The sequence below is a fragment of the Meles meles genome, chromosome 21 (genome assembly GCF_922984935.1).
Source record: "Meles meles chromosome 21, mMelMel3.1 paternal haplotype, whole genome shotgun sequence".
NCBI classification, from domain to species: domain Eukaryota; kingdom Metazoa; phylum Chordata; class Mammalia; order Carnivora; family Mustelidae; genus Meles; species Meles meles.
Window position 1 is genome coordinate 42,578,946 of NC_060086.1, and position 25,599 is coordinate 42,604,544.

At 65.2% G+C, this 25,599-nt stretch overlaps 2 protein-coding genes across 10 annotated transcripts in view; one reads left to right on the top strand and one right to left on the bottom strand.

Moving 5' to 3' along the window:
* The window catches only part of TSC2 (TSC complex subunit 2), a 32,331-nt gene extending 13,006 nt beyond the window's left edge, over nt 1–19,325 (bottom strand). For all 8 annotated transcript variants that reach the window (XM_045992785.1, XM_045992784.1, XM_045992783.1 and 5 more), the window contains exons 1-22: nt 19,252–19,325; nt 18,602–18,767; nt 17,491–17,577; nt 15,933–16,043; nt 14,771–14,915; nt 13,918–14,035; nt 13,528–13,576; nt 13,004–13,129; nt 12,612–12,685; nt 11,442–11,568; nt 10,431–10,574; nt 9,490–9,627; nt 8,450–8,553; nt 8,064–8,145; nt 7,024–7,179; nt 6,506–6,622; nt 4,254–4,376; nt 3,509–3,615; nt 3,192–3,342; nt 1,920–2,042; nt 1,402–1,536; nt 602–791 (exon numbers count right to left, since the gene is read on the bottom strand). In XM_045992785.1, coding sequence (XP_045848741.1) covers nt 602–791; nt 1,402–1,536; nt 1,920–2,042; nt 3,192–3,342; nt 3,509–3,615; nt 4,254–4,376; nt 6,506–6,622; nt 7,024–7,179; nt 8,064–8,145; nt 8,450–8,553; nt 9,490–9,627; nt 10,431–10,574; nt 11,442–11,568; nt 12,612–12,685; nt 13,004–13,129; nt 13,528–13,576; nt 13,918–14,035; nt 14,771–14,915; nt 15,933–16,043; nt 17,491–17,577; nt 18,602–18,739 — 2,545 coding nt within the window. In that variant the 5' untranslated portion in view covers nt 18,740–18,767; nt 19,252–19,325. The remainder of the gene's footprint in view (nt 1–601; nt 792–1,401; nt 1,537–1,919; nt 2,043–3,191; nt 3,343–3,508; nt 3,616–4,253; nt 4,377–6,505; nt 6,623–7,023; nt 7,180–8,063; nt 8,146–8,449; nt 8,554–9,489; nt 9,628–10,430; nt 10,575–11,441; nt 11,569–12,611; nt 12,686–13,003; nt 13,130–13,527; nt 13,577–13,917; nt 14,036–14,770; nt 14,916–15,932; nt 16,044–17,490; nt 17,578–18,601; nt 18,768–19,251) is intronic.
* Nucleotides 19,326–19,462: 137 nt separating this feature from the next.
* Nucleotides 19,463–24,860, top strand: NTHL1 (nth like DNA glycosylase 1). Of its 2 annotated transcripts, none has more exons than XM_045992793.1 (6): nt 19,463–19,601; nt 20,536–20,774; nt 21,205–21,375; nt 22,268–22,427; nt 24,461–24,566; nt 24,636–24,860. In XM_045992793.1, the coding sequence occupies exons 1-6, from the start codon at nt 19,463–19,465 to the stop codon at nt 24,766–24,768; spliced, it is 948 nt and encodes a 315-aa protein (XP_045848749.1). In that variant the 3' UTR covers nt 24,769–24,860. The 2 variants fall into 2 exon arrangements, with proteins under 2 accessions (XP_045848749.1, XP_045848748.1); XM_045992792.1 differs by lacking the exon at nt 19,463–19,601 and adding an exon at nt 19,611–19,989.
* The last annotated feature ends 739 nt before the right edge of the window (nt 24,861–25,599 follow it).

The following is a 25,599-nucleotide window of genomic DNA, read 5'->3' on the forward strand; positions in this document are numbered from 1 at the left end:
CAAGGCAAAACCTCGCCAGTGGCCCACAGTCGTGTGACCCCCGAGCCAAATGCGGCTTCCGCACCTTTAGAAGACTGTGAACAGAGAGACATCCAGCAAAGGGCCCGCGCGTCCCTCTGCATAAGTGCGGGTGGCCCTGCTCTGTTCCTGTCACTGCCCTGCTGCGGGCTACACGCGCACTCGGTACCGGGAACGAGGCGGTGAGCGGGCGCCACGAGCTCCAGGAAGCCCGTGCGCGCTGCGGTATGTGCCCTGAGGGGACGCGCCACGAGGCTGCGAGAGCCGGGCTGAGGACAGACACCCACGTCCGGCAAGACAGGCTTCTGTCCGTTTAAACCGACACCGAGGGTTAGAGTGGCACGGGCCGCTCGAAGGCCGGGAAGGAAAGCATTCAAGGCTCAGGGGCAGGAGGCGCGAAGGCCTGGCGACCAGAACCGATGGCACAGCCCGCGTGCTCCGTGGAGACGGTGCGCCCAGGCGTCCCCCGAGAGAGGTCACGGGACGAGGTCAGCGAAGTCGGCACTCGCGACAGCCGCGACCCCGAGGATCTACCCCCCACGCGCGCACGCGCACACAGACACGCACGGAGCCGCACGCTCACTTGACAGGAACTCGAGGAGCGGAATGGCCATGCTGGCCGTGGCGGAGATGTGCGTGAGCTTCACGACCAGCACGGGGAGCGCCTTGATGATGATGTCCGGCATCTCCACGCTGCAGATGGTCAGCGCCACCACGCACTGGCTGGCACAGCGGTAGATCAGGCCTTGCTCCAGGCAGTACACCATCTCCCGCTACGGGACAGAGCGGGCGCCTCAGACCCGGCCCGCCACACCCCGGCCCTGCCCGCACGCTGCTCTCCCCTCACCAACTCCAGGACGTTCTACAGGGCACGAGACCAAGACTCAGGAAGGTTACTGCCTCGTCCCAGGTCCCTGAGCCCCAGACCAGCGCAGCACCAGGAGCCGAGCCGTCCTGAGAGACTGGACAGTGGGCAGCTCTGGTCAGGGGCTTCCTGACACTTCCAGCCACCAACACCGGCCGGGCCGCCTGGCGCCTCAGCCCACCTTGGAGACAGGACTCCCTAGGCCCACGACCCCTTTGGTTATGGGAACCCCCCCCACCAACTGGTTGGCCTTATGACAGGCAGGTTCTACCTAACACAACAAGGCCCCAGGCCCACTGACCTCCAGGCAGCTTCCCGCGTGAACACGGCACTCCCGCGCCCCACGGGAGACCAGCGCAGCGCGCGGCTCAGGGCCCCCCGGAGGACGTGCGCTTCCCGGAGCCAGCCCCATCCCTGTTCCCTGCCCCACCCCCGACCTGGGCCACCGAGAACGTCCGGCCCCTCCGGCTGAGGCCGACAGCCCACGGAGCAGCCGGCGGCCCACCCCCCGCCGGCACCTGTCTGGTCTTGTCCAGACAGCTGCGGTACGAGATGAGCGCGGCCAGCACGGGGACCACCGCCAGATGCAAGTCGGTTCTGGAGAAGCCTTCCGGGGTGCCTCGCAGCCGCTCCAGGGTCCTGGGACCTGAAAGCTGAAGGCCGAGACTCGGGCAGCAGCCTGCACAGCAGTGAGGCAAGGGCGACCCGCTGGGTGGCCGAACCCGGGGGTCTTCCCACTCTCTGGCCGAGGGTCTTGCCTTTTCAGACCCACGGGACGGCGCCCACGCCCACCGGCCAGGGACGGACCTGAGACAGACGTGCCTGACCCGGAAGCCCGGCGAGGAAGACGAGGGAAAGGAGTCAAGCCGGCCTGCGGGGAGGGCGCGCCGGAGCCCCGTACCGAGGCCTCCGAACGGGGAAGGGACGACAGGGCCCCAGGGGCACGACCTGCCTCCCAGCGGGGCTGCCCTCCCGCGTGTCCGCACGTGACCTGCCGGGGCCTCGGGGCCAGGGCGGGAGGGCGCGGGCGCGTTACCATGGAGCAGAGGGCGGCGGACAGCTGGTCGACGCTGCACGGGGACGTGAAGATGAGCACCCTGTAACGCAGGGACTCGGGCAGCTTGCCCAGCACGAGCTTCAGCACCTTCCAGTCCGCCTCCTGCGGGGACAGTGGCCGCTCAAGGGAGCCCGCAGCGCTGTGGGCAGCCTGGCAGCTGCGTAGCCCCCGACCCCTTCTGTCCCCGCAGGAGTACGTGCTCCTCCGAGGAAGTGTCCCGCGGCACGATGGGGCGCCCTCCAGACGCCAGGCTGAGCAGGAGGCCCAGGCCCAGCGGCACCGCCTCTCGCCCTGAGCTGGCCCCGGACTCCCCATGCCGGCCTTACCCTCCCCGGGCGCCCAACGGGGACCCCCAGGCCGCCTGCCCGGGACACCGTAGCCACGAGCCCTGACTGAGGCCCGTCCAGAGCACCACGAAAGAGTACTGAGAAAAAAACCCATATTTCAAAAGGAAAATCAGCACGGATTCCAAAATAATCCACAAGCCCGGGGACCCACTTCAGAACCAAAATCCACTGAGGCCACAGCAATGAGGAAGACGTGGTTGTGGCCCCCGTGGCCCTTCCCCAGCCAGTCCTCCCCAGCTCATCGGGGAGGCCTCCGCCCATAAGCGACACACGTGGCCGTGAGTCCTGAAAACCTCTCCCCAGATCCCACTTGTGACGCAGGCCTGGAACCTCTCCCAGGGAGTACCCGACGGCCCCCTTCAGTGCCAACGCCTGGCGTCCCCAGGGAGAGGAAGCGGCTTCCCCGCCTGTGGCCCTCGAGGGCTGCCCAGGCCCATAGCGGCCCGCCACTGACCCCATCGCCTGTCCCGCCGGCCCCCTGCGGGGACAGGCCTCCACTCCGTCCAAGACCCCAGCCCCACCTCCGCTGACACCCACCCTACCTCGAGGCTCTGCTTGTTCCTGCCCCCAGAACCTGTCCTGCCTCTCGGCCTCACCCAGCCGCCCAGTGCCCCAGGCCAAAAGTGCCAGCAGCCCCCGGTCACACGGCCCATCTCGGCCTCCACCCGACGCACGTCACCCGAGGACCCCCTCACGTGTCTACACAGCTCCATCCTACACCAAATCCATCTCCCAAGGGCAGGCCCGTCTCAGCTCTGTGCCCAGCTCACAGGATGGGCTGCACGGCACCCGTCACAGAACTACTGGACGCCTGGGGCAGCAGCACCCCCGCGGTGGCCGACGCGGGGACAGGGGTGTGCGGGGCGTGGCGCAGGGGCGCAGCGCAGGGGCGCAGCCAGCTCACCTGCTTCAAGCACTGCAGCAGCGCGCGGAAGAGCCGGGAGTAGGGCAGAGAGCCAAGTCGCACGGTGGGGCCTGAGGGCGCAGGGCCGGGCAGCCCGGCGGGAGGCGACAGGGCGCCGCTGGCCTTCTTCTCCGGGCCCCGCTCTGGCTCCCTGTGAAAGCAGGGGGGACCCGCGCTGAGGCCGCAGGGCAGGAACCGGCGCGGGCGCCCTAAGCGGCCATCGGGCGGCTCCGGGACGTCCCTCAGACCCACAGGCACCCCCAGGGCTGGGCACAGCCTGCTCCCCGGCCGGCGCCGCGGACACGGCTGACACGCACATGGCATCGCAGACACAGTAAGGGCTGAACCTCACGGTCCCATCCTTGCCGGGCAGGCCGAGGCGGTGCAGCGAGTCGGCCCTCAGCAGCAGCAGGAAGTCGAAGGCCTGCAGGGAGAAAGCGAGATCCAGCGAAGCCCACCAACCCGGGCCCGTGTACTCTCAGCCCGGCTGCTCCGCGGAAGGCCCCGCCCCAGCAAAGGCGGCGCCACATGGACGTCCCCGACCTTCTCCCGCCACAGCCAGGCCCGCGCCCAGGACACAAGGAGCGTGGCCCGCACTGGCCAGGCAGCCCCACGGCCCCAAGTGACAGGAAACACAGCCGCGCTCAGGCCACCAGCACCTCCTCCCATGACCGACAGGTCCCTTAACCCTGCCCTGATGACAGAGGCTGCCCCGTCACACAGAGGCTCTGCAAGGGACCAGGACTTGCCTCCGTGTTCTGCCCCGCCGCCCGAAGACTGCAGCCCCAGGGATGAGGCCGCACCCCCTGAAAGCCACGGAAGCTCATCTCCGCCCACCTGGCTCAGAGCGGCGCAGAGGCACACGGACGCAGACAAGGGTACCAGGACCCGGGGAGCCTGCGGCCACGGCTACTCTGTGGGAGCGCGCTCCTGGGCCACCTGCCACCGTCCCGGCCTGAGCTCCCTGCTGGGACCAGCAGGCACCCCGGAAGCCGGCCGTGGCCAGCCCTGAGCCGCAGTGGTACCAGCCCGGCCACGGTCAGCCCACCGGCCCCGTCCTACCTGCAGCCGGATGCTGGCGGCGATGGGCAGGGTGTAGTCGTGCTTGTAGTGCAGTTGGATGTGGCCCACGAGCATCTCGTAGACGCGCACCGCGTGGCTGGCGGGCAGGGTGTACAGCTTGGTCTGCGGAGAGAGTGTACCGGTCACCCCGAGGGCGGGAGGCAGCTAGGGAGCCAGCACCCGAGGCCCGGGACGAGGGGAACAGGATGAGCTCTGGGGAGCGACGGGGCAACACACAGGGCCCACCGGCCGCCGCCTCTGTTCCCGGGACTCCATCCCACGGACGCCCCCACGCGCGCACCCTCGGTGTGGCAGAAAGGGAACCTGCTAATAAGTCAGGAAAACGTGTCTAACGGGACACTGCGCGGCAACGTGTATGACGGACCCGTGAGCTGAAAGCACATCGTCCGGCCACCGGCAGAGCAGGACAGACCAGGGCGAGCGAGGCCCCGCGGGCCCCAGGGGGCCCTGTAGGGGGGCCACTTCCCCAGCCACTGGGTCGTCATCCCCGCAGCAAGCCCCCTGCCTGCCCCAGCTCCCCGACACATGAGCCCAGGAGAGGCCAGGTGAGATCCTGGTGTGGGGGGCCCTGCGGGGTGGCACGGGCTGGCCAGATGCTGGGGGTCCAGCCACAGCCTGAGGAACCCCCCCATGGCTCAAACCAGGGCCTTACAACGTAGACTGCTGCTGCTCTTCAAGAGAAATTACCACGAGAAGGGGGGCGGGGGAGAGAGAGTTGGACCCGACGCTCAGGCCCATTCAGAAAGGACCGCAGGGGAGGGGGACAGCGGCAGCCCGGCCCGCCTGTCCCGCAGGGAAGACGAATGCGATCCAACCGCACTCCGTGTGTGCCCCTCGCCTGCTTCACACGGCGCAGGCTGTCTCCTAAACGGGCGCCTCCGGGCCCAGGACATCGCCCCAGCTCGCCAACAGCTTGGCTCTGTGGCCCCCACCCCGGGTCTGCGGCGCTGGAGTTCCAAGCAAGGGCGACGAGCACCTGCCCAGCCTCTGCGCGGCAGGGTTCTGCACTCGCTCAGGCCGACGCACCCCTCACCCACCACAGGGCTAAAGGGGGCCGGGCTCCCAGGACAGGAGGCCACGGAGGTGCCAGCCGCCTTTCCACAAACACTTCACGCTTCCACGCCAGGAAATAACCATCCCGCGGAAGCGGCACGGGACATTCTGTGAACAAGAGGCATTCGGGGCCACGGATTCAAATACTGCATTTTACGTAACACGGACACTGGCGAGTGAGCTCGAGGGCCGGCGGAGGCCGGAGGAGGCCCGCAGGGCCCGGGCAAGCCCGCGAGCAGGGCAGTCCGGCCACAGCAAAGGAGAGCGAGCACCAACCCAAGGACAGACTCATCCACGACACACCAAGTCCCCTCACGACTCGGCAAAAGAACAAACGATGGGGTTAACAAGCGAGCAGAGGCTGCGAGCAGACGCTTCCGCGAAGACACACACGGCCAGCGGGCACCGGAGTGAGGGGCGCTCCTCGCGACGGGCGTGCGAAGCACACCAGCAGCCTGGCCACGCTCCGGGAAAGCAGAGCCGCGGTCGCGCTGGGGACCGCGGGCAAAGGCAGCCTCACGCTGTTCCCGGCCACGGAGCGGCCCCTGCGGAACACGGTCCGGCCGCTCCTCGGCTTACTACGTGCGGGGCCGCCGTCCGAGCCAGCGAGTCCCCTCACAGGCCTGCACCCAAGACAAGGGAAAACCCACGTCCGCACACACACTGGCGCGTGGACCTTCACCCTGGCAGGAGTCACAGAGGCACAAAGGGGGAACCACCCAGCGACCGTCAGCAAAGACGGCAAATCCACGTGAGGCCCAACGGCCATCCAAGCGAAGCCCGGCGCCCCGCCACCAGCCCGGTGAGCCTCGAGACGCTCAGAGCGCGCACTGCACAAGTCCACGGTCACATGAAACGTCCAGAAGGCACAAATCCACGAGACGCACAGTGGACTGGTGGCTGCCAGGGGCCGGGGTGCCCAGGGGAAGTGGGGAGGAACGGCTAATGGATGTGGAGTTGCTTCCGGGGAAGGGAGACGTTCTGAAGGCACAGAGGCGCGGCGCCCACCACCCGAGTCTGTGGAGGTACGGAAACTCCCCTGGACCACAGCCGCGTCACACCAGGCTGCCCTCTGCGGCCCCCACGGAGTGCCCAGGTCTCCCGGGAGACACATCCCTGCACGGCAGCTGCCCAGAGGCAGCCGGCTGGCGCGGCCTCCCAGAAAAGCACAGGCCCACCTGCAGGATAACCAGGAGCCCCAAGACGGCGGTCCTCACGTCCTCCAAGGAGGCCGCGTACGCTGCCACGTCTCTCTCCTCCAGCTCGGGGGGTGCGGAAAGGGAGCGGGACATCACCTTCGGAGAGAAAACGTGCACTCAGCTCCCCGGCTCGGGGCTCCGCCCCGCAGCTATGGTCAGACCCGACACTTTCCCCTGCACTTCCCAAAAGCTGCATTTTACGCTTCTGAGGGCCCTTCCAGAAACTGCGACGTATCTCACAATTAAGAGAAAAGCACACCGGCCGTGCATCAGGACGATGCGCCCAGCCCGCCTCCAGCGCCGCACACGGCTGTGTCCCAGGACCCCGTAGCACCGCCCATCCCCGATGCAAGGGGGCCCTGCCTGAGACGCAGCCATCGCTCTGGGCACAACAGGGACACGTGGTCCAGAGGCCAGCACTGCCCGTGCAGCCCGGCCACAATCGGGCACTCTCCAGCAGCCCAGGCACCCGGAGCCCCGGGCACGAGCGGCCTCACCTTTTCCACGATGTCCAGCAGGCTATTGAAGTGGTGGGTATGACAGCCCTCGGCCAGGTCCACCAGCAGCTGGGTGGCCAGTTTCCGGACTTGGGGGTCTTTGTCCTCCGGGACGTGGGAGAGTTGTGAGATGACCACTGAGCTGATCAGCTCCTCCTGCAACGGCACAGGTCGGGGGAGGTGGGCGACGTGGGGCAGGGGCACGGCCGCAGCTGAGGGACGCTCTGCACAGCCCCTCGGGGGCCCAGGCCCCCGAAGCCAAGGTACGACGCAGCAGCAAGTGGCCGGGCTGGCTCTAGCCCATTCACCGTCACAGGGTGGGCCCCCCCGTGTGCACGCTCTGGGGTGGGAAGAGCCCGTCCCCGACATCGTGAGTCCACAGTGACGGGAACGGTGACAACGGCTTCTACAGAGGCAGACACAATGCACCACAGCGCAGAGGGCGAGACAAGACCAGCCCCGACATGAGGAAGCTGAGAACCCAGAGGGGCCTCCTGGAAGAGGAGGCACTGAATGGATTCCAGGGGACAGAGGCGCGGGAAAGAGGAAGGCTCGGAGGGAAGGAGTGGGCAGACCAGCGCTGGGAACACCGGAAACCCCGGGGAGGCTGCCCTCCAGAAGCCGGACAGAGCGTGAACTGGAGGGAAGGTCCAGCCTTCTAGGAGAAAAGCTCCTGGAGGAAAGGACGGGCAAGCAGGGCCACGCGAGTGTCTGAGGGACAGATTCTGGCCCCAGACCGAGTCAAGGCGGGGGGAAGCAGCAGCAGGAGAGAGGCGGGCAGGGCCTGGCCCACTGTGCTCAGGCCGGGACTGGAGAGCGTGACCACACAAGCCCAAAGCCAACATCCCCACGCGAGACTGCTGAACTTCTGTTCGGGCCCCGCGACTCTAGGCCCAGCAGAGACCTGGCGGGACCTGAGCGCGTGAACAGGGGGAGAACCAGGCTCACTAAGCAAGCCTGCCACGGAGGTGTCCCAGGAGGCTCACAGAGCCCCCTCCGGGGCCCGCCGACCACACCCTGCACCCCCGCGGGACTCGCACCTCATAGAACTGCCTGTTGATGAGCAGCACGAACGACAGGACGTCCAGCACCTTGATGCGCACGGCACTGCGGGCCTCGCTCCTGGGGGGGGGGGGGTGGGCACCTGCTGGGGTCTGGGCGGCCGCTCCCCTGCCGGCCTCGCCCTCCACAGGCCCCCGCTCGCCCACGTCCAGACCCAACACGGGGCCACGGGGCGCTCAGCCCTCAGAGTCGGCCTCTTCCTAGTTGAGTGGGGCCACCGGAGCGAGTACGCACGGGAGCCTCAGCGGACTCTGTGCTACTGGAAGGCTGACCTGCTCCCGCTCCGTCCAAGGACGAGAAAGGGAAACCCTGACCCGACCAGGCCCGGGCTCCTGGGGCCCGGCCGGCCTCCGCAGCTGCCTACCTGAAGAACCTCTCCATCAGCAGCTGCAGGTTGTGAATCCAGCCGTCCTTGGCGGGATGGATCGACTGAGCCCTGTACGTGATTAAGTTCAAGAGCGAGGACTCCTGCGGAAAGAAGTCCCCGTTACTGAGTTGCTCTGCCCCGAAGCTTGTCGTACCCTCGCGCCTGTGCTGCTGGCCCTGGCGGGGGAGCCGGGAGGAGCGAGTCCGCTCACGGACACCAGCCCTTCCCCCGGTGGCCAGTCCCCACCACAAGGGGCTAATGACAGCAGTAAGAATTCATTTAAAAACCCACACAGGGCACCTGGGTGGCTCAGTGGGTTAAGCCTCTGCCTTCAGCTCAGGTCATGGTCTCAGGGTCCTGGGATTGAGCCCCCCCATCGGGCTCTCTGCTTGGCGGGGAGCCTGCTTCCTCCTCTCTCTCTGCCTGCCTCTCTGCCTACTTGCGATCTGTCACATAAATGAATAAGATCTTTAAAAAAAAAGACAGAGAGAGGGGCACCTGGGTGGCTCAGTGGGTTAAAGCCTCTGCCTTTCGCTCAGGTCATGATCCCAGGGTCCTGGGATCGAGCCCCGCATCGGGCTCTCTGCTTGGCAGGGAGCCTGCTTCCTCCTCTCTCTCTGCCTGCCTCTCTCCCTACTTGTGATCTCTATCTGTCAAATAAATAAAATAAAATCTTAAAAAAAAAAAAAAGAGAGAGAGAGACAACCCACACAAAAGTCTTGGCGGCAGGCTATGGGTTCCTGGCATGAGCGCTTCCTGCTGCCCGGTGAGCAGACACACCAAGCAACAAGTCCCCAGAAGCCAGCCAGCACCTTCCTCCACACGGGTGGGAGGAAGCCGACGGTCAGGCTAGCGCCGTCTGCAACAGCCCCAGCAGACCTCCCCGGAGAGCAGGAGCCTGCCTGCCAGCCCGAGTTCAAACTCAAGGACAGTGGTTTCAGCCGCAGGGTCCCACCTCTCTCCCAGCAGCCTAACCTCGGCCACCCTCCTGCCCCAGCGCCAAAGGCCCCGCCGAGTCAGGGGAGAAGAGGTCGTACAGGCCTCTGGTCTGCGCATCGCTCGACCAGCTCGAAGTATCTCTCCGGAGAGCCGTGGAACTCGCTCTGCTCGCACAGCTCTTCCACCGCGCTCAGCAGGTCGTGGACGACGGCTCTGAGCTCGGGGCTGTCCAGGCTCTGCAACACAGAGGTGCCGTCCCCGAAGAGTGACTCTGGCCTCAGAGTGCGGGGCTCCACGAGCCAGACATGGGGCATGCGGGGCAGCGGGTCATTCTCGCTCACTCGGGGAGTGAGGACCCCAACGAGTCCTGCTCTGCCCACCCAGCAGGCCTCCAAGGGATCGCCTCTGAGCGTGTTCATGTCTCCCCACAGCTCAAGCACCTTCTAGAAGCCCCAGGGCAGTTGCCTCCCAGCCTGCCGCTCCAGGGTGAAGCAGGGCCTGGCTAGTGGGTTGGTGACAGCGGTCTGGCTCAGCCGGCAGGCCCTAAGAGACGACAGTCTGGTCCTCTGCCCACTGGCCCGGCCGGGCACATCGCCATGCACAGGCCCAGTGCCCTCCATCCACCACAAGACCCTGTGCCCCAAGAGACCCCGCCGCCCAGCCCGCCTGGACACAGCCCCGACTCTCCTACAGCCCCGCACTGCCCCCGCGTCCTCCCCTCCTGCTGCGGTTAGTGCTTCCGCCGAAGTTACAGCAACCCGTGGGCGGCATCCCCGATGCCCGGGAAATGTCTTCAGGGTCCCCTTGCGGACCGTGAAGGGGATGCGGTGTCTCCCCCTTTGGGACTTGCAGGACGCCGGCACACCCCCTCGCCCACCGGCTGCTGTCAAAGCCGCCCCCTTCGGCGGGGAGAGCACACAGAGCCGGCCGAGCGCGTGGCCCCGGCAGGCGTGGAGGGAGGGCCCCGTAGGTCCGCAGCCACCCGGGGAAGGACCCAGCAGCCTGCCTGCCCGCCGTCCCGGCCCCCCAGCGGCCGCACCTGCAGCTGCTGCAACAGGCGCTCCATGATGCTCAGCAGGATGTCCCACGTCACGGCCTGCAGCTCCCGCCGGTACTTCTTGATCAGTCTGGTTATGGAGAGCACAATCTCGTAGGACACCACCTCGTTCGGACAGGTCATGGCCTGGAACAAGAGACCCAGGGAATACGGCGCTCAGCCGCTTCCTGCTCCTGCCCGGCAAGCCCCCATCCCAGGGCCCTCGGAGCCCAGCCCGAGAGGCCTCAAGGGACTCGCTGCTCACACGTGCTCCCAGGCCGCGGAGGAAGGACCCCAGGAGCCGGAAGCACTCCCGCTAGCCTGGCTCCAAAGGGCCGGACTCAGCCACACCACTTGCTGCCGACTCCGGGCCGCCGGTCCCGCAGCGCGGCACAACCGGAAGGCCACCCCGCCAAGCCAAGGGCGCAGACCACGCCCCCCGGCCCCGAGAAGCGGGTCACGGCAGCAGGAACCCTCGGCTCCCAGGGCGCCGTGCCCGTGGCCTGAGCCCACGCACACACAGAAGTGCCGTCTCGGGCCTTACTCTAGAGCGAGAGCAGCACCTGACGAGCTAACGCCGTCACCTCGGGGACCCCGGAGCAGTTCTGCTGCTCGTCCACAAGGGCCGAAGTCCCTGAGACAGAACGTTCACTTAAAATGAAACCTGCCAGGGCGCCTGGGTGGCTCAGAGGGCTAAGCCTCTGCCTTCAGCTCATATCATGGTCCCAGGGTCCTGGGATCGAGGCCCGCATCGGGCTCTCTGCTCAGCGGGGAGCCTGCTTCCTCCTCTCTCTCTGCCTGCCTCTGCCTACTTGTAATCTCTCTGTCAAATAAATAAAATCTTTAAAAAAAAAAAAAAATGAAACCTGCCAAGGGTCCTAAACCTCAGGGTCCCCAGGTCGCAAAGCACGTGACTGAAAGCCCTGGCTTCGCCACCCGAAGACCTGCGCTCAGCCCCGTGCCGTGTCCCCTCCGCCCCATGTGGCAGCCCCCGTGGCGCAGAAGCCAAGTCACCTCATAAAAGGACGGGAGCACGGACGTCGGCGAGTTCTTCAGGGAGCAGAGTCGGTGCGCGCCCCAGAGCGCCATGCCCACAAAGAACACGGCGCCTCTCAGCAGCGCCGCGTCCTCCTTGTAGGCTCTGCAGCGATCGCAGGGAGACCACGTGTCAGCCGAGCCCGCGGCCCCCGGAGCCCTCTGCTCTTATGGGGCAGCAACAAGGCTGGGGAAGAGGCTGTGGGTAGGGGACGTGGGCCCGCGGCCATGATTCACTCAGGCCTTCCCGCCGCAGTCATCACTGCTGACCACGGGGCCGTGCCACATGCCAGGACACGGAGGTGAGGGAGAGAAGGCCCTTGGCCGCAGGGTGCTTACGGTCTAGGAGGCACTGGTGTGAACCAAAGAACCACGTGAAGAAATGCCAAATCCCTCCCTCAAATTAGTCAAGACTGAAAGCCCAGGGCCACGGGAATCTGCCGCGGCACTGGGCAACCAGCAACCGCCCTGGGCGGGCACACCCTCAGACAAACCGGAGCACGGAGGGAGGACCTGGCAGCCAGGGGAGCGGGCGGGCAAGGAGGCCCTGGGTAGGGGGCACAGCAGCAAGGAGAGGCGGGAGGACCACGGGCTGAGGCGGGGCTGGCCACCCAGCCCTTGCCATGGTGGGCAGCGTGGTTCTTCTCCTCAGAGCAGGGGGAGCTCTCAGGGCTCCAAACCAACCGTGCCATGGTCCGAGGCGCGTGGGGGAAGGGCACACAGCTGCGTGCAGAGCAGCGGGCTCCAGGAGGCCAGCGAGGGGCGGGTGGGGGCTCCAGGGGCTGGAAGCCCTGGGAGTGGACAGACCTGCACCATCCCTCAGGGGCAGAAGCAACAGGCCCTGTGATGATCTGGCTGGGGGAGGGGAGGGCAAGGGCCTCATCACAGCACCCGCTGGGGCAGCCCTCCCGGACAGGGCGGGAGTGCAGGACTGCTCAGGGCCTTAGTTCTGAAGGTTCTGACTTTGCAGCAAAGGAAAGACAGCACAAGGGCCAGGGACACGGGATGGGAGCTGTAGCTCAGCAAGCTTCTAGAGCAGCCAGAAAGCACTGGACAGGAAAGTGCTCAGGCCCCCGGAGAAGGCTTTGTGGCTGCTGACCCAAGCCACCTGGCCCGCACCAGTCCACCCCAGGCCCGGGGCACACTCGCCTGTCCTCCATGATCCGACACATGTTGTAGATGGCACTGTGGCCCAGGTGGGTGCCCAGGAGGTTGCGCATCAGCTGGGAAACGAGGCGCCGCCGTCAGAGGTGAGCAGAAGCAGGCCCCAGGGCCCGGGGGCCAGCCTCGCGCAGACAGCGCTCTGAAGCCCTCTGCGTCCAGCCGCCTCTCTGCCGCCGCCTCCCAAACGCAGAGGCAGCAGCGTTTTCAGACTACTACTCAAACCCTGGCCTCGGCTCAGACCCCAGGAAAATGCTACTGGATTCCCCGCAGTAGGGCAGACGGCCATTCGCTGAACACAGCACGGCCCTTGTCCTGTCCACGTGCCTGGCCTCCGCTTTCATCCGGGGAAGCCCCTCCAGAACAGTTCCGAACCCCACCTTCCAGCAAGGCTCACAGAGCTCCTTGACGTTGATGGTGCGGCAGAGAGTGACGATGAAGAACGGGAGGCTCTCGGCCGGCAGGCAGTTGTAGCAGACCACGGCGTCCAGCACCTGCAGGGAGACCTGGGGGACAGGGACACAGGTCACGCGGGCCCCGCCTCCTGCCCACAGGGACATGCTGCCCCCCCAGCCTCGTTCCCACCGTCCTTTGGTCAGCGACAGGTGCCCTTCCCCACTGCCAAAGCAGCCTTCCTCCCAACGACAAGAGTGAGGGAGCATCATGGCCACGGTGGGTCACGCCATCTGGAACTACGACCCCACGACGGAGGTCATCCAACCAAACACCCTCACTTCCTGTGGAGTCCTGAGCACCGGAGAGGCTGAGCAGCTGGCCCAGGGCCACGTAAGCAGTGAGGGGCAGTGGGGGCTTGAGCCCAGAGCTGGGATCCCAAGCACTCCACCACCCGGCCCGCCCAGAAGGAGGGGAAGAGGACCGTCCCCGGGAGAGAGCAGCTACTGACCTCTATGTCTACGGACGACACCGTCTGGACACACAGCAGGCAGATCATGCTGGCGGAGGAAGTGCAAGGTCAGCGGAAGGTCGTCTCCGCTTCCTGGGGCCTCAACAAGTCCGCTAAAACCAAGAACTTAACCCCCCGAGGGACTCCCCCACAAACAGGCAGGCGCCTGCCCTGTGCCAGCCACTGGACAGCACCAGCGGGACCCAGCCCCTGCCCTCACGGCTCCCTGCGCACGTGCAAAAAAACGACGACACGAGCGGTCAGAGGCGCCGGTGAAAGCGGAAGCGCTACTGTTCTACGGGCAGAGCACGCGTGGCCACGCTGCTCGCGGCGTCTCCGACGGCTGGGGCCGCAGGGCCGGGAGCAGGGGACGTTCCAGGAACTCCTTACTGGACCATCGACGCGATGTATTCATCCAGGTAACAGCTGTTGAACTTGACCAAGTTCACAAGCACCAAGAGGAATTCTGAGGACAGGCCGATGTCCATCCACTGCAGCACAAACCCAGCTGAGGGGGAACAGGAGGAGGGCAGTGTTCGGCCTCCTCCCCCCACACCAGGAAGACACCCGGTCCCTTCCGCTGCCGTCAGCAGGCCACGCGCAGGCCGGCGGGGGCTCGGCCGCAGCCCCGACAGGTGGACGCGCCCAACTCTGAAATTCACCAGACCCAGGCCGCGCTGCGCGGGTCCAGGCTGAAGGGTGGTAGCAGGGTTTGTGTCTGATGCTCGGAGCCCGGGCCCCGAGGCTGGCCTGCACCAGCAGACCAGGAGCTCATCCAGGAGGCGGGTTCTTGGCCCTCTACCCCTCCCTGAGACCCTCTCAACAGGGACAAAAGCCACGCTTGGCCACGGGCCAAATCACCTCAGAAAACCTGAGCACGGCAGCCAGTCAGCACCTGTCCTGGAGACCGACTGCCCGCTGGGGCCCCTCTCCCGGCCCAGCCGGCTGATTTCTTCCTCCCCCTCCCTCCCCTCCCCACAGCGGTGACACGAAACCTCACCGCTCACAACAGAGAGGAAGGATAGCCAAGAGGAAGGCTAGGAGGTCCGGCCCAGGGCACACAGAGGCCCAGCAAGAAGACACGACGAGGCACCGTCCGCAGGCCGTCCCAGGCAACCGCAGCGCCCCCGTGCCTCAGCAGCCTTCTGGCCTTCGGAGGCCAACGGGACCCCCCAAGCCCGAGAAACCCCGCACCCGAGGCGGCATCCACCCCGAGAAACCCCGCACCCGAGGCGGCACCCACCCAGTTCTTCTTCCAAGTAGGTGATGTGTCTCCCGTTGTCCGTGAGGGCCTTGAACACCTCCAGTCTCTCGTGGAGGTCCTCGTTGCAGGGGTAATCCTTGATGACCTTAAAGAACAGGGCCCTGAGCACGCCCAGGTGGTCCCCCTGAAAACAGCAGCACAGGCTCAGCCATCCTGCCGGGTCCCGGCCGGGTCCCCGCGCAGCCGCACGCTGTCCAAGTAGGGGGGCTCGAGGACTCCCGACCCTGGGACCCCTTCTCCTTCCCAAAGGCACTGGCTGTAAGCGACCAACTGGGCCCGTCAGAGCCGCTCCAGACTGGCGCATGTGTGTGCACGTGTCCGTGCGCGAGCTGTGGGCACCCAGCAGGGGACAACACAGTTCCAGCCCTCCTGGGGCTCATGGCCAGAAGAGACACGTGTGTGTCTGCGCATGATAAAAACGGTCTGACCGGGGGCGCCTGGGTGGCTCAGTGGTTAAAGCCTCTGCCTTCAGCTCGGGTCATGATCCCGCATGATCCTGGGGTCCTGGGATCGAGCTCTGCATCGGGCTCTCTGCTCAGCGGGGAGCCTGCTTCCTCCTCTCTTTGCCTGCCTCTCTGCCTAGTTGTGATCTCTGTCTGCCAAATGAATAAATAAAAATCTTTAAAAAAAAAAAAAACAAAAAACGGTCTGACCACTCTGAAAGGGGACAAGCGTTCCCACGCAACAGAGGTGTGCAGGGCTGGGGGAAAGGCAGAGCAGGGAAGAGAGCCCTCCAGGCAGGAATGCAGAGGCTGACCGCGGTTCTAGGAGAGGCCAGGAGCACAGGGAGCCATGGGCAGAGGCCCAGGCCGGCAGCAGAAGGCCACCAATCTTTCAAAGTGCGCACATCCCTTTCATTCTGCAGCCTCATCGACACCCCAAAACATTCCAGACGAGGAGGGAACAATAGCCATCCCCATTCTCCAGGAGAGGAGGCGGAGGTCCAGGGGCTCACCCGGGTCCCCCGGGTTCAAGAGGCTGGGGTGCCCACTCGGGCTGTTGGGCTGCAGAGAGCTGGTGCCGGGCCCCTCACCAAAGGCCACAGCCCACGCGTGGCACAGCGGGCGCAGTCCACGGCCACCCAACGTCACACCCCACACCCAGCCCAGGTCCACCCGCATGCAGACCCGCTGCCCATTACCTGCCCCTGCACGATGGCCTTCAGCAGAGCCAGCACCGCGTGCCGGGCCTCCGGGGGCCGCTCCGGCTGCAGCAGGTCGGCCACAGCCTTCCACAGCGCCTCCACCGCATGCTGCCGCCGGCAAAGAGGGACCACGGTTAGGAGGTACTGGCCCCCTCCACTCAAGGCTCAGTACCATGAGCAAAGGACAGAGCGGAACAGTTCTTCTGACTCAGAACTCACTCCCCTGAAGCCCACACGTCCTATGCCCTCACAGCCAAGTGACCTGGAGGCTGCTGGGGGCCCTGCCGCAGGCTACTGCGAACTGCGAACGCGCGCGGGCTCTGGCCACAGCCCGGCGGGGAGGGAGGAAAGCAGCAGTCCAGGGGAGCTGTCCTGGGGGCCCCCAGGGATCGGTCAGGAGTCCCCCTTTAGAGAGTGCTCGGACTCCAGTGAAGAAAGCCACTGAGTCTGAGGACCTACAGCCTGACCCAGAAATCCCACTCCCCTAGCCTCTCCGTACCAGCCAAGGGCCCCTCTCTACCACACGCCTGCCCCGCCTGGGCTGCTGAGAACGCTGTGGGCTTCTGGAATCTGCCTCCCGGAGTAGCGGGGTCCTGTCCCCTGCAGCTGACCAGAATCAGCCTCTCTCGTCACCTCCGCTGCTCTACATTCATCCTCCTGGACTCCCTTCAACCAGAGTCTTCAGACCTTCTCAACCTTTTCTGGGCTCACTTCCCTTGGGAGGGGACTAAAATGTCCTTTAAATGGTGTCCGACCCACGTCATCACCGTTTTAGGATGCTCTGGAACTTTCACCTCCTTTATCCTACGCATAACACTCCTAGTGACACAACCCAAGCTACAACGAGATCACACACCAGCCCGGGGGACTCTGCCAGCCTCACGGGCTTATCTGTCTGTTCACCACAGCCCCCGCTTCCATACCTACAGGAGAACTTTATGGACGCAGAAGACTATTTTCACATTTATCCTTGGTAACATACAGCCTGCGTGTTTCAGATGACTGGTGGATGTCGTGGCTGCCCTCCCCTCCCTCTTCATAAATCCCAGTCGGCCTGGTCCATGTCTCCTCCCAAGTTGCCCATCCGATCTCTGGGTCAGGCTAGAGCAGAGCCCTGAGGTGCTCTCACGACAACCTCCCACTCTGTGCCTGGGATGCCCGGAGAGAGCCTGCAACCATCCACCCGAAATAAATGGGCTTATGTCTGTGAGGCTGCCTGATGCCACCAACCAGACACCTCTCCCAAAAAGACAGCAGAAATGGCATGCCTTGAGCCACAACGTTTCCAGATGTTCCCTTCCCTTCCCTGAAACATGAAGACTCAAGCAAGCGTGCATTTCTGCAAGTCCCTATTAAAGCCTTTCTCGAGCTGCCACAAAAACCTTTGTGTCTCTGCCCCCCACCTCCACGTGTGAGTGACCCCAAGGGATTATGCCCAGAGCATTCCAGAAGCTCCCCTAAAAGGGTGCAGAAGTTAGGAGTAGCACTTAGCGCTCAACCCTGCTCCTCGAAAGAGCCACGTCAGACTTGTGGACAGCAGCCGAGGCAGACCTACCTCTTCAAATTTCTTCGTTTTGGCAACCTCGCAGATCTGCCCTATCACCCGGATGCGATTGTTGATACCACATTCGACACTCAGTTCCTGGCGAGAGATGAAAGCAGCAAAGGGGCCGGGGCTCAGGCAAGGGGTCTCCTTAACCACCAGGCACAGACCGCCCGAGAACTCCCACGCTGGAGACCTGCCACGGCTACTTCTGAAATCGGGGGCCACCAGAGTTTACGACTCCATCTCGGTGGGGTGAGAACAGACCGCCTCTCTTTTTTGCGACATTTCGTTTTATTGAGATGAAATTCACATAACAAAATGAGCTGTTTGGACAATTTAAACCTGTACGATTTGGGCACATTCACGATGCCCGCAACCCTGTCCGCTAACTCCCAAATGTTTTCATCACTTAAGAGTCCCACCCGCTAGCAGTCACCCCCCTCCCCATCCCCTCAGGCGCCCACAAATGCTAATCGACTTTCCGTTTCTGTGGACTCTCCTATCCTGGACACGTCACAGATGTGGCAGCACCCGTTAGGTGGGGCCTCTGTGCCCGGCCCCTTCCCCTTAGCACGTTTTCAGCATTCATCCCCATCACAGCGTGCGCCAACACTTCACTCCTCCTTTTGCCGAATTACAAATACTCCGTTGTACAGAGCTTATCACATTTTGTTTCTCCGTTCCCCAGCTGAAGAGTATGTCGGTCGTCTCTGAATGGGAAACCTCACGCGCGCAGAAACTCGGCATTTTCTAAATCACGGTGCCGGGATGTGGTACGGCGATTCAAGCACACTCCAGAAAACAAAGACCAGCTGCTCCAAGGAGCTCACAAGTAACCAGGGGAACACCTGGCTATAACCCTAATCACCTGCGGACACCAAGCACGGCATGCTCGCCACGGGGAGTAGAGCAGGCTCTCCCGCAGACACCCCGGTACTACCTCAAGTGTGCTGGACCAGTCCCCAGGTCCTGACTTCCTCGACCTCGGACGGAACGACAGGCTTCCACAGCACTGGGGACGGCAGCAGTCCCACCTCCCACAGAACCTGGGGACAGAGGGGACCCAGCCTGCCCTGCACCTCCCAACAGGCTAGCGGCACAGACAAGGCAGCTCACTCACTCTCAGGATGTCCGCCGTGATGATAAACTCCGTCTGTTTGCCCTCTGCAGACCTGGGGTTCGGCCTCGGGGTTCCCAGTCCTAACAGATTCCTGAATTTCTCCTTCAGGCCTGAATCTTTGCCTGTCGGCTTGGCCATGGTGGACGGGAACGCACCAGGGCCGCCTCTACACCAAGAAAACAGGCGGAGAGCTCAGGGGCAGCTCCCCGCACCTGCCCCGCTGCCGGCCTCCGGATGCCCGCCCGGGAAGCTGAGCCTCGGGTGGGCACGACCCTCCCGCAGCTGCTGGGAGGAACTCAAGCACAGCCCAGCGGTCCCGGCGAGTAGCGGGCACCGGGTGAGGGCGGGGAACGGCGCGCGGGGGCTCCTCCCCGACGTGGGGAAGGCCTGTCCCGGACGCCCGAAGCAGGGAGCCCCCGGCGCCCGCTCCGTCTTAAAACCCAAGAGGGCTGGCGGCTCGAGGCTCAGGCTGCGGTGGGCGCAGCCGAAGGCCGGGGCCGCGACACTGCGGGGTCAGCCCCCGCCGCCTCTGCGCGGAGCAGTCCCCTCCCCTCCCTTCCCCGGTGCGGCCGCCTCGCCCTGCCCCATCCCGGCCGGGCTAAGGGTGGGCAGGGCCGGCGTCAGCGGTCTGGGGGCCGCGAGCCACTCACCCGGGGCCGGGCGCGGGGCCGTCCCGGCGCGGAGAAATGAGCGCACGCCGGGCCCCACCCCCCAGCCCCGAGCCGCCGCCGGAAGCTCGATCCGCACTTCCGGCAGCGCACGCCGCTGGCGAGCTTGCCGGGAGTCGTAGTTCCCGGCCGCTCTCGGGCGGGAAGGCGGAGCGAGATTCGAGTCACGTGACGAGCCGCGGGGGCCGCCGGGATGTGTAGTGCACAGAAGTTTGTCATGCGCATGGCGGGCGTGAGGATGATGACCCGAAGCCGGAGTCGGGGCTCGGGGGCCGGGCCGCGGGGGGCTGGGGAGGAGGCCGCGCCGGTGCGGAAGGGAGAGGCGAATGCAGGTAGCCCCGCGCCCGGACTGGGGCATGGGGAGAGAGACAAGGGGAGGAACTGCGAGGGGCTGGGGGCTGGGATTCCGAGTCGCACCCACGTGGGGCTCTGGCTCCCACCCCTCTTCCTGTCCCCAGGACGCAGGGCAGGGGTGCGGGCGCTCGCACCTCCCCCCCTCCGCGTCCCGGCAGCCTGTCCCGGGATACTCCACTGGGCGCCAGGCCAGTGGCACACCAGCCTCGTCCCCGTGGCTGCTTCCCGCTCGGAGAGACCGGGCGCCGAGGACACGCCCACCCCGAGGGCGCTGGAGGGTGCCCCTGAGAGGGAACGGGAAAGGGCGTGGTCTTCGTTTTGTTTCTCCTGCTGGCCTTCAGGATCCAGGCTGTGCAGGACCCCGGGGTGAGCGAGACCCACAGGGCCCCAGCAACGGGACAGCCAGAGGGGGATTCCCACAGGCACAGTGAACTTAGGGGTAGTCCGGACAAGGAGGTCCACTGTGACAGATGCACGGAAACGGGAACCTGTGCACAGGGAGTCAGTAGGGGACAGTGCCAGCTGCGTAGGTACCCTGATGCTGGGATGGAGTTTGGGGTTCGCCATGAGTACAGGGAAAAATCAGTGAGGAGTTTTGAACGGAAATGACAGTCTGATTTGGGCCTTGGGAATGTCTCTCTAGGCCGGTGTGGAAACAAGATTGGGGGGGGCACCTTGGAGGAGGCCTTGGGGGAGTCCTCCTGTGCTAACGGAGCCTCGGTCAGGAGCCCTCCCGAGGAGGCCAGGGGAAAGCTGACCTGCCCCCAGAGCACGTGGTACAGAAGCCAGAGCAGCCCGAGCTGCGAAAGATGGTGGATGCTTGTCGAAGGAATGATGGGGGGTGATTGCAGGCAGGGCAGCACCCACATCCACCCTCACCTGTGGCCCCGCTGAATGGCACTTTTTTTGCAGAAGGAAAGAAAAGCTACGGTCCCGCAAAGCGCCAGCGGAAGACACAGAAACTGAGTGTCGCCTACGAAACCTCCGATAATGAGAAAGGAGAAGGCGCCAAACCCCCAGAGGCACCAGGCTGGGAGCCCCCGGACTGGCAGCAGCAGCTGCTGAACATCCGCACCATGAGGAGCAAGAAGGATGCACCTGTGGACCAGCTGGGGGCTGAGCACTGCTATGACCCCAGTGCACCCCCAGAGGTAGGCAGGCGCCCCATCTGCCTGATGACTGCCTTCTGAACAAAACACTTGCTTCCTCTCAGGCCTCTGCAGGTCACAGCCTGACGCCTGGCAGCCCTTGGCTGGAACCCTCCCTGGCAGGCAGCCGCGCGAGGGGACAGCGCCTGGGCTTGTGTATGGGACGGGTAGGGTCCATGAGGCCATAGCGATCACAGTAGCAGGCGCTGGCTGTCGAGCACCGGGTTTGATGCTAAGTGTTGTGGTCATTCATCTCAGCCTTCTAGTGGTCTTTGTGTGACAGGCACTGTCACTGTCCCCGTGTTCCTTACATGTGAGAACACGGTCCGCTGGCCAGGGTAACAGGTGCAGGTGGGAAAGGATTTGCGGGGGCCGGCCCACGGTGAACACCCAGGACCTGCCGCCACCCTGGTCCCCGTCACTGTGCACACAGGTGCGGAGATACCAGGTGCTGCTGTCCCTGATGCTCTCCAGCCAAACCAAAGACCAGGTGACAGCAGGCGCCATGCAGCGGCTGCGTGCTCGGGGCCTGACGGTGGACAGCATCCTGCAGACAGATGACAGCACGCTGGGTGCGCTCATCTACCCCGTAGGCTTCTGGAAGGTGAGCCCACGGGCCTCAGAAAGACGTCGGGAGGCCAAGGGGAGACTGTGGGGTACGGGAGGCCCGGTGGGGCATCTGAGGTTGTAGGGACCCGAACGTGAGTTCCCACTGGAGCCCCCTGCCCGTCTGACCAGCAGACGGGGCCAGGCGGTGGGGCCTGCCTCCTTGGCCTTTCCTGTTTGCAGCCCACCCCTTCCTTCCTCCGCCTCCCCGCCCAGCTGACTGGCGCTTCCCTTCCTCCCTGAGGCTGCCCACCCGCCTTCCCCTTTGTTTACTCCAAGCCTCCCTGGAGTGCGTCACCCCCTTCCCTCTGGAGCCCCCACAGGCCACAGAGCACTGGGTGATGGGTGGGCGGATCTGTCGAAGGCACCCGGGCGGGTGGGGCTGCTTCCCCTTGGCATTGGCGTGGGCTGCAGTTTGTCAAGAGGGTTTTAAATAGCCCTCTCCGCTCCGGCGCAGAATGGGAACCACCCAGCTGTCCTGGCGGCTGGCGGGGGAGCCCCAGGCTCCAGCCTTCCTTCCTGAAGGTCCAGATGCTGTGGAGCCCAGCTCCTGGCGTGGCTGGCCTTGCTTAGCCGACCTGGCATCTGAGGGGGTGATGGGACAGGGGACCCGAGCAAGACCCCACCCATGTGTCATTGGTCCAGGCAGGTGGAAAGCAGGGGTCCAGGCCTGCACTGGGCCTGCCTCAGTCTCCCTGCTGCCCTTGACTCATTCCCACCTCTTGGGGGGACAGGGGCAAACAGTTGCCTCTGAGTGTGTCTTGGGCAGGTGACAGGCCGCTCCGGACACCTGTGCGTCTCCATCAGGACTTGTCCTCCCAGGTGGGTCTACATCCTCCACCTCCAGAGCTGACACCCCCCCCCCGCACCCCCCCGCCTCCGTCTTGCAGAGCAAGGTGAAGTTCATCAAGCAGACCAGCGCCATCTTGCAGCAGCGCTACGGCGGGGACATCCCATCTTCAGCGGCAGAGCTGGGGGCACTGCCGGGCGTCGGGCCCAAGATGGCGCACTTGGCCATGGCGGTGGCCTGGGGCGCCGTGTCTGGCATCGGTGAGTGGCATACACGGTCAGGGAGGGCAGGGCTGGTCACATCCTGTGTCTGTGACCCCAGCTCAAGTTCCCTCGGCCACAGTGTGACCCAGGGGATCAGAAAGGTGTTTGCAGCACTGAGCTAGGCCTGCCTGTCTACAGGTGGGTACCGGTGCGAGGGGTTCCCGTTTGCTGAGCCCCAACTGTGCACTGGGCTCTGTGAGCCCTGGGGGTGGGTTCATGGCCCGTGCTGTGTACGGAGAAAGACGTTGGGCTGGCAACTCCTTACCTCTGAGCTAGAGACACTCCTGGGGGCGTGCACGGTGCTGTTAGCGCTGGCCCGGGCTAGGGCATCTGGGAGACTTCCTAGAAGGAGATGGTAATTCAGCCAGGAGCCGAAGGTTGAGGCGAGCTAGTCAGGCTAGGAGGAGGAAGTGCTGTCTAGGCAGAAGGAGCGACGTCCACGTCAGGTGGGAGAAGTTGGCCAGGAGGAGGCGGCCCGAGACTGGGCAGATGGGGGAGGCCCGGTAAAGGCAGGGGGACACCAGGGGAGGGGGAGCTGGGGGGAGCCTCTTCTGGAATCCCTTTCCTGACGTTGGCGGTGTCTGTGAAGACAGACCCTGGGCCAGGCTGCGGCTGCTTCTTCAGGTCTTTGCGCAGACGTCTGGGGCTCCTGAGGCTGCCCAGCTGCAGGCCCGGCCAGCAGAAACCTGGCCAGCCACAGCCTCTCTGCATGCCCCCGCCCCGACCCTTGTTACCCCTCCAGAACTCCTGCAGGGGGCGGAGAGGGGGGCAGACATCTTCCCAGCACCTCCCCGACTCCCAAGGCCTGCTCCCTTCTCGGCACTGCAGTTGGGGTAGAGGGCAGCTAGGGGCTGAGGGCCCTGACCGTGGAGGCTGGAGCCCAGCAGCCCCAGAGAGCGGCGATGGGCCAGGCAGGGGCTAGGGCTGAGCCTCCCCAGAGCCCCACGCCCACTGCCGCCGCTGCCCCTGATCCTGCGGCTGCCAGCCTCTCAGCAGATACCTGAGCTTATCTGGGCGGCTGTCCTCAGCTGCCCGGGTCTCAGGAGGGGATGGTGGGGGGGCCTGGCAGGTCTGTGGGGGAAGGGAACTGCCCAGGGAACGGGACTTCCGGAGCAGCAGACACGCTGGAAGGAATCCGAATGTCACCCTTTCGGGATGTCTGGGGGCCCTGAGTCCGAATATCACCCTTTCGGGATGTCTGGGGGCCCTGAGTCCAAATGTCACCCTTTCGGGATGTCTGGGGGCCCTGCCTCTCAGGCTTCTCTGGGAAGGGGCCCATCAATTAGAAAGCCAGAGCAGCCAGTCCCAGCTGGGTGACCAAGAGAAAGGGCGCTTAGCCTCTCTGAGCTTTGGTCACCGAGCTGGGAAAACGTGCAGAGGACCGGTCCACGGGAGGCTCCCGTAGTGCGGTGTGGCCCTGGGCTGGGCCTCTGGGGGACAGGCAGCGTCATCATTTCTGTGCTGCAGAGGAGGATGCTGAGGCATGGTGAGCCACTAACCTGACCCCCACACCTGTGTGCTCTCCCTGTGCCCCCCCCAGGGTGCCCTCCATCAGCATCTGGGCAGGGCCTGAGCCTTTTTTCAGACCATCAGGAGCAGAGGAAGGTGTAGGGCAGGTGTAGGGCTCAGGTTGTCTTTGGCAAAGTCGGGAGGAGGTAGGGACTACAGCTGTCGGGGAGAAAGGGGCCCTGGTGAGCAGGTGTCCAGGCCGAGCCCTGGGGTGGCTGGCCAAGACGAGCTGGGACTGCAGCCCAGGGAGAGGACAGCTGCAGCTGGCCTGGCCATCCTCCCTGCTCTGTCCCTGGCCGTGCGGTGCTAGGTGTGGGCTCGGGGAGCGGCCTGGCACCCACACCCAGCATCGGGGCGAGGAGGCACAGCTCCCTACACCCCTGCTAGGGGTCCCAAGCCCTTTGGCTCGAGCCGCTGCCCTGCCCTCCACGGCAACCCAGGGTTTGGAGCGGGGAAGACTCGGGCTCCAGGCCTGGGTCTGGCCAGCGCGCCCTGTGATGAGCCGGTGCTGTCTCCTGCAGCGGTGGACACGCACGTGCACAGAATCGCCAACAGACTCGGGTGGACCAAGACGGCGACCAAGTCCCCGGAGAAGACCCGTGCAGCGCTGGAGGCCTGGCTGCCCAGGTGCGGCAGGGTGGGGGCTGGCGGGGCTGCCCTCAGCCTCCCTCCCCAACTGACCTCTCACCTTCACAGGGAGCTTTGGAGTGAGATCAACGGACTGCTGGTGGGCTTCGGCCAGCAGACGTGTCTGCCCGTCCGCCCGCGTTGCCAGGCCTGCCTCAACCGAAGCCTGTGCCCAGCCGCGCGGAGCCTCGGCGGGCCGTGAAGCCTGGGCCTGGACGCCATGCACCAGCCGACCGCGAGCCTTTGCTGGGGGAGCCACAGCCTGTTTCTAATAAAGTTCGGGAATTGTTTGCAGCAGGGGTCTGGCCGAGTCTCGCCCCTGGGGCATGGGGGGGGGCGGGCCGGGAAGCACCTGCGTGCACTGTGTGTGTGTGCCCGTGCTCGGGTGTTTGAGTAGGGCTGGCCGGGAGGCTGACACGGGGACTGACACGGGGACGTGACCATCTGGGCTGTGTACTGGGCGGGGGTGCGGGAGCCTGGGACAGAGGAGACCGGTCATGGGAGCCAGCTGCACGCAGCTGCTGGGAAGCCCGCTGGAGACCCGGGCCGCCTCCCTCCGGGGCAGCAGGCAGGGGATCCAAGCCTGCACCTCCCTCCTGCTGAACTGCTCCCCGAGAGCTCTCTGCTCAGAGGCCACCCCACCCCCCGTGTTTACAGAGCCACCTGGCCTGTAGATAACACCAGTAGGCCCAGGCCAGGCGTCAGGGGGCACAGGAGAGCTGACCTGTGCGTGCCTGCCGGGGTGGGGGCAGGGAGGCTGTGCGAGATCAGAGGAGTCAAGGGTCCAGAAGGCATGGAGAGAGGTGCTGGGGGGCAGGGGGAGGGAGAAGCTGGCAAGGGCCCCAAAGAGTGCCAATGAAGGAGGGAGCAGGGCTCCAAGTTACAGGGGCCCCCAGAGGGTGGGGAGGAAAGGGGAGTCGGGGGAGAGCAGGGAAGCTGAGCAGGGTCAGGCTGGACAGCCTCATGGAGTTGGACAGAGTGGGAGCGGCTTAGGAACGGGACTCTGGTTCCAGCCTCCGAGAGCGAGAGCAGG

What these genes read in the sequence shown, in the direction of transcription:
- NTHL1 (XM_045992792.1), top strand. Translation starts at nt 19,626, where the DNA reads ATGGGGAGAGAGACAAGGGGAGGAACTGCGAGGGGCTGGGGGCTGGGA. An exon ending in ACCCCGTAGGCTTCTGGAAG is followed by an intron (nt 21,376 to 22,267) that starts GTGAGCCCACGG and finishes TCCGTCTTGCAG; the next exon opens with AGCAAGGTGAAGTTCATCAA. An exon ending in GGGCGCCGTGTCTGGCATCG is followed by an intron (nt 22,428 to 24,460) that starts GTGAGTGGCATA and finishes TGTCTCCTGCAG; the next exon opens with CGGTGGACACGCACGTGCAC.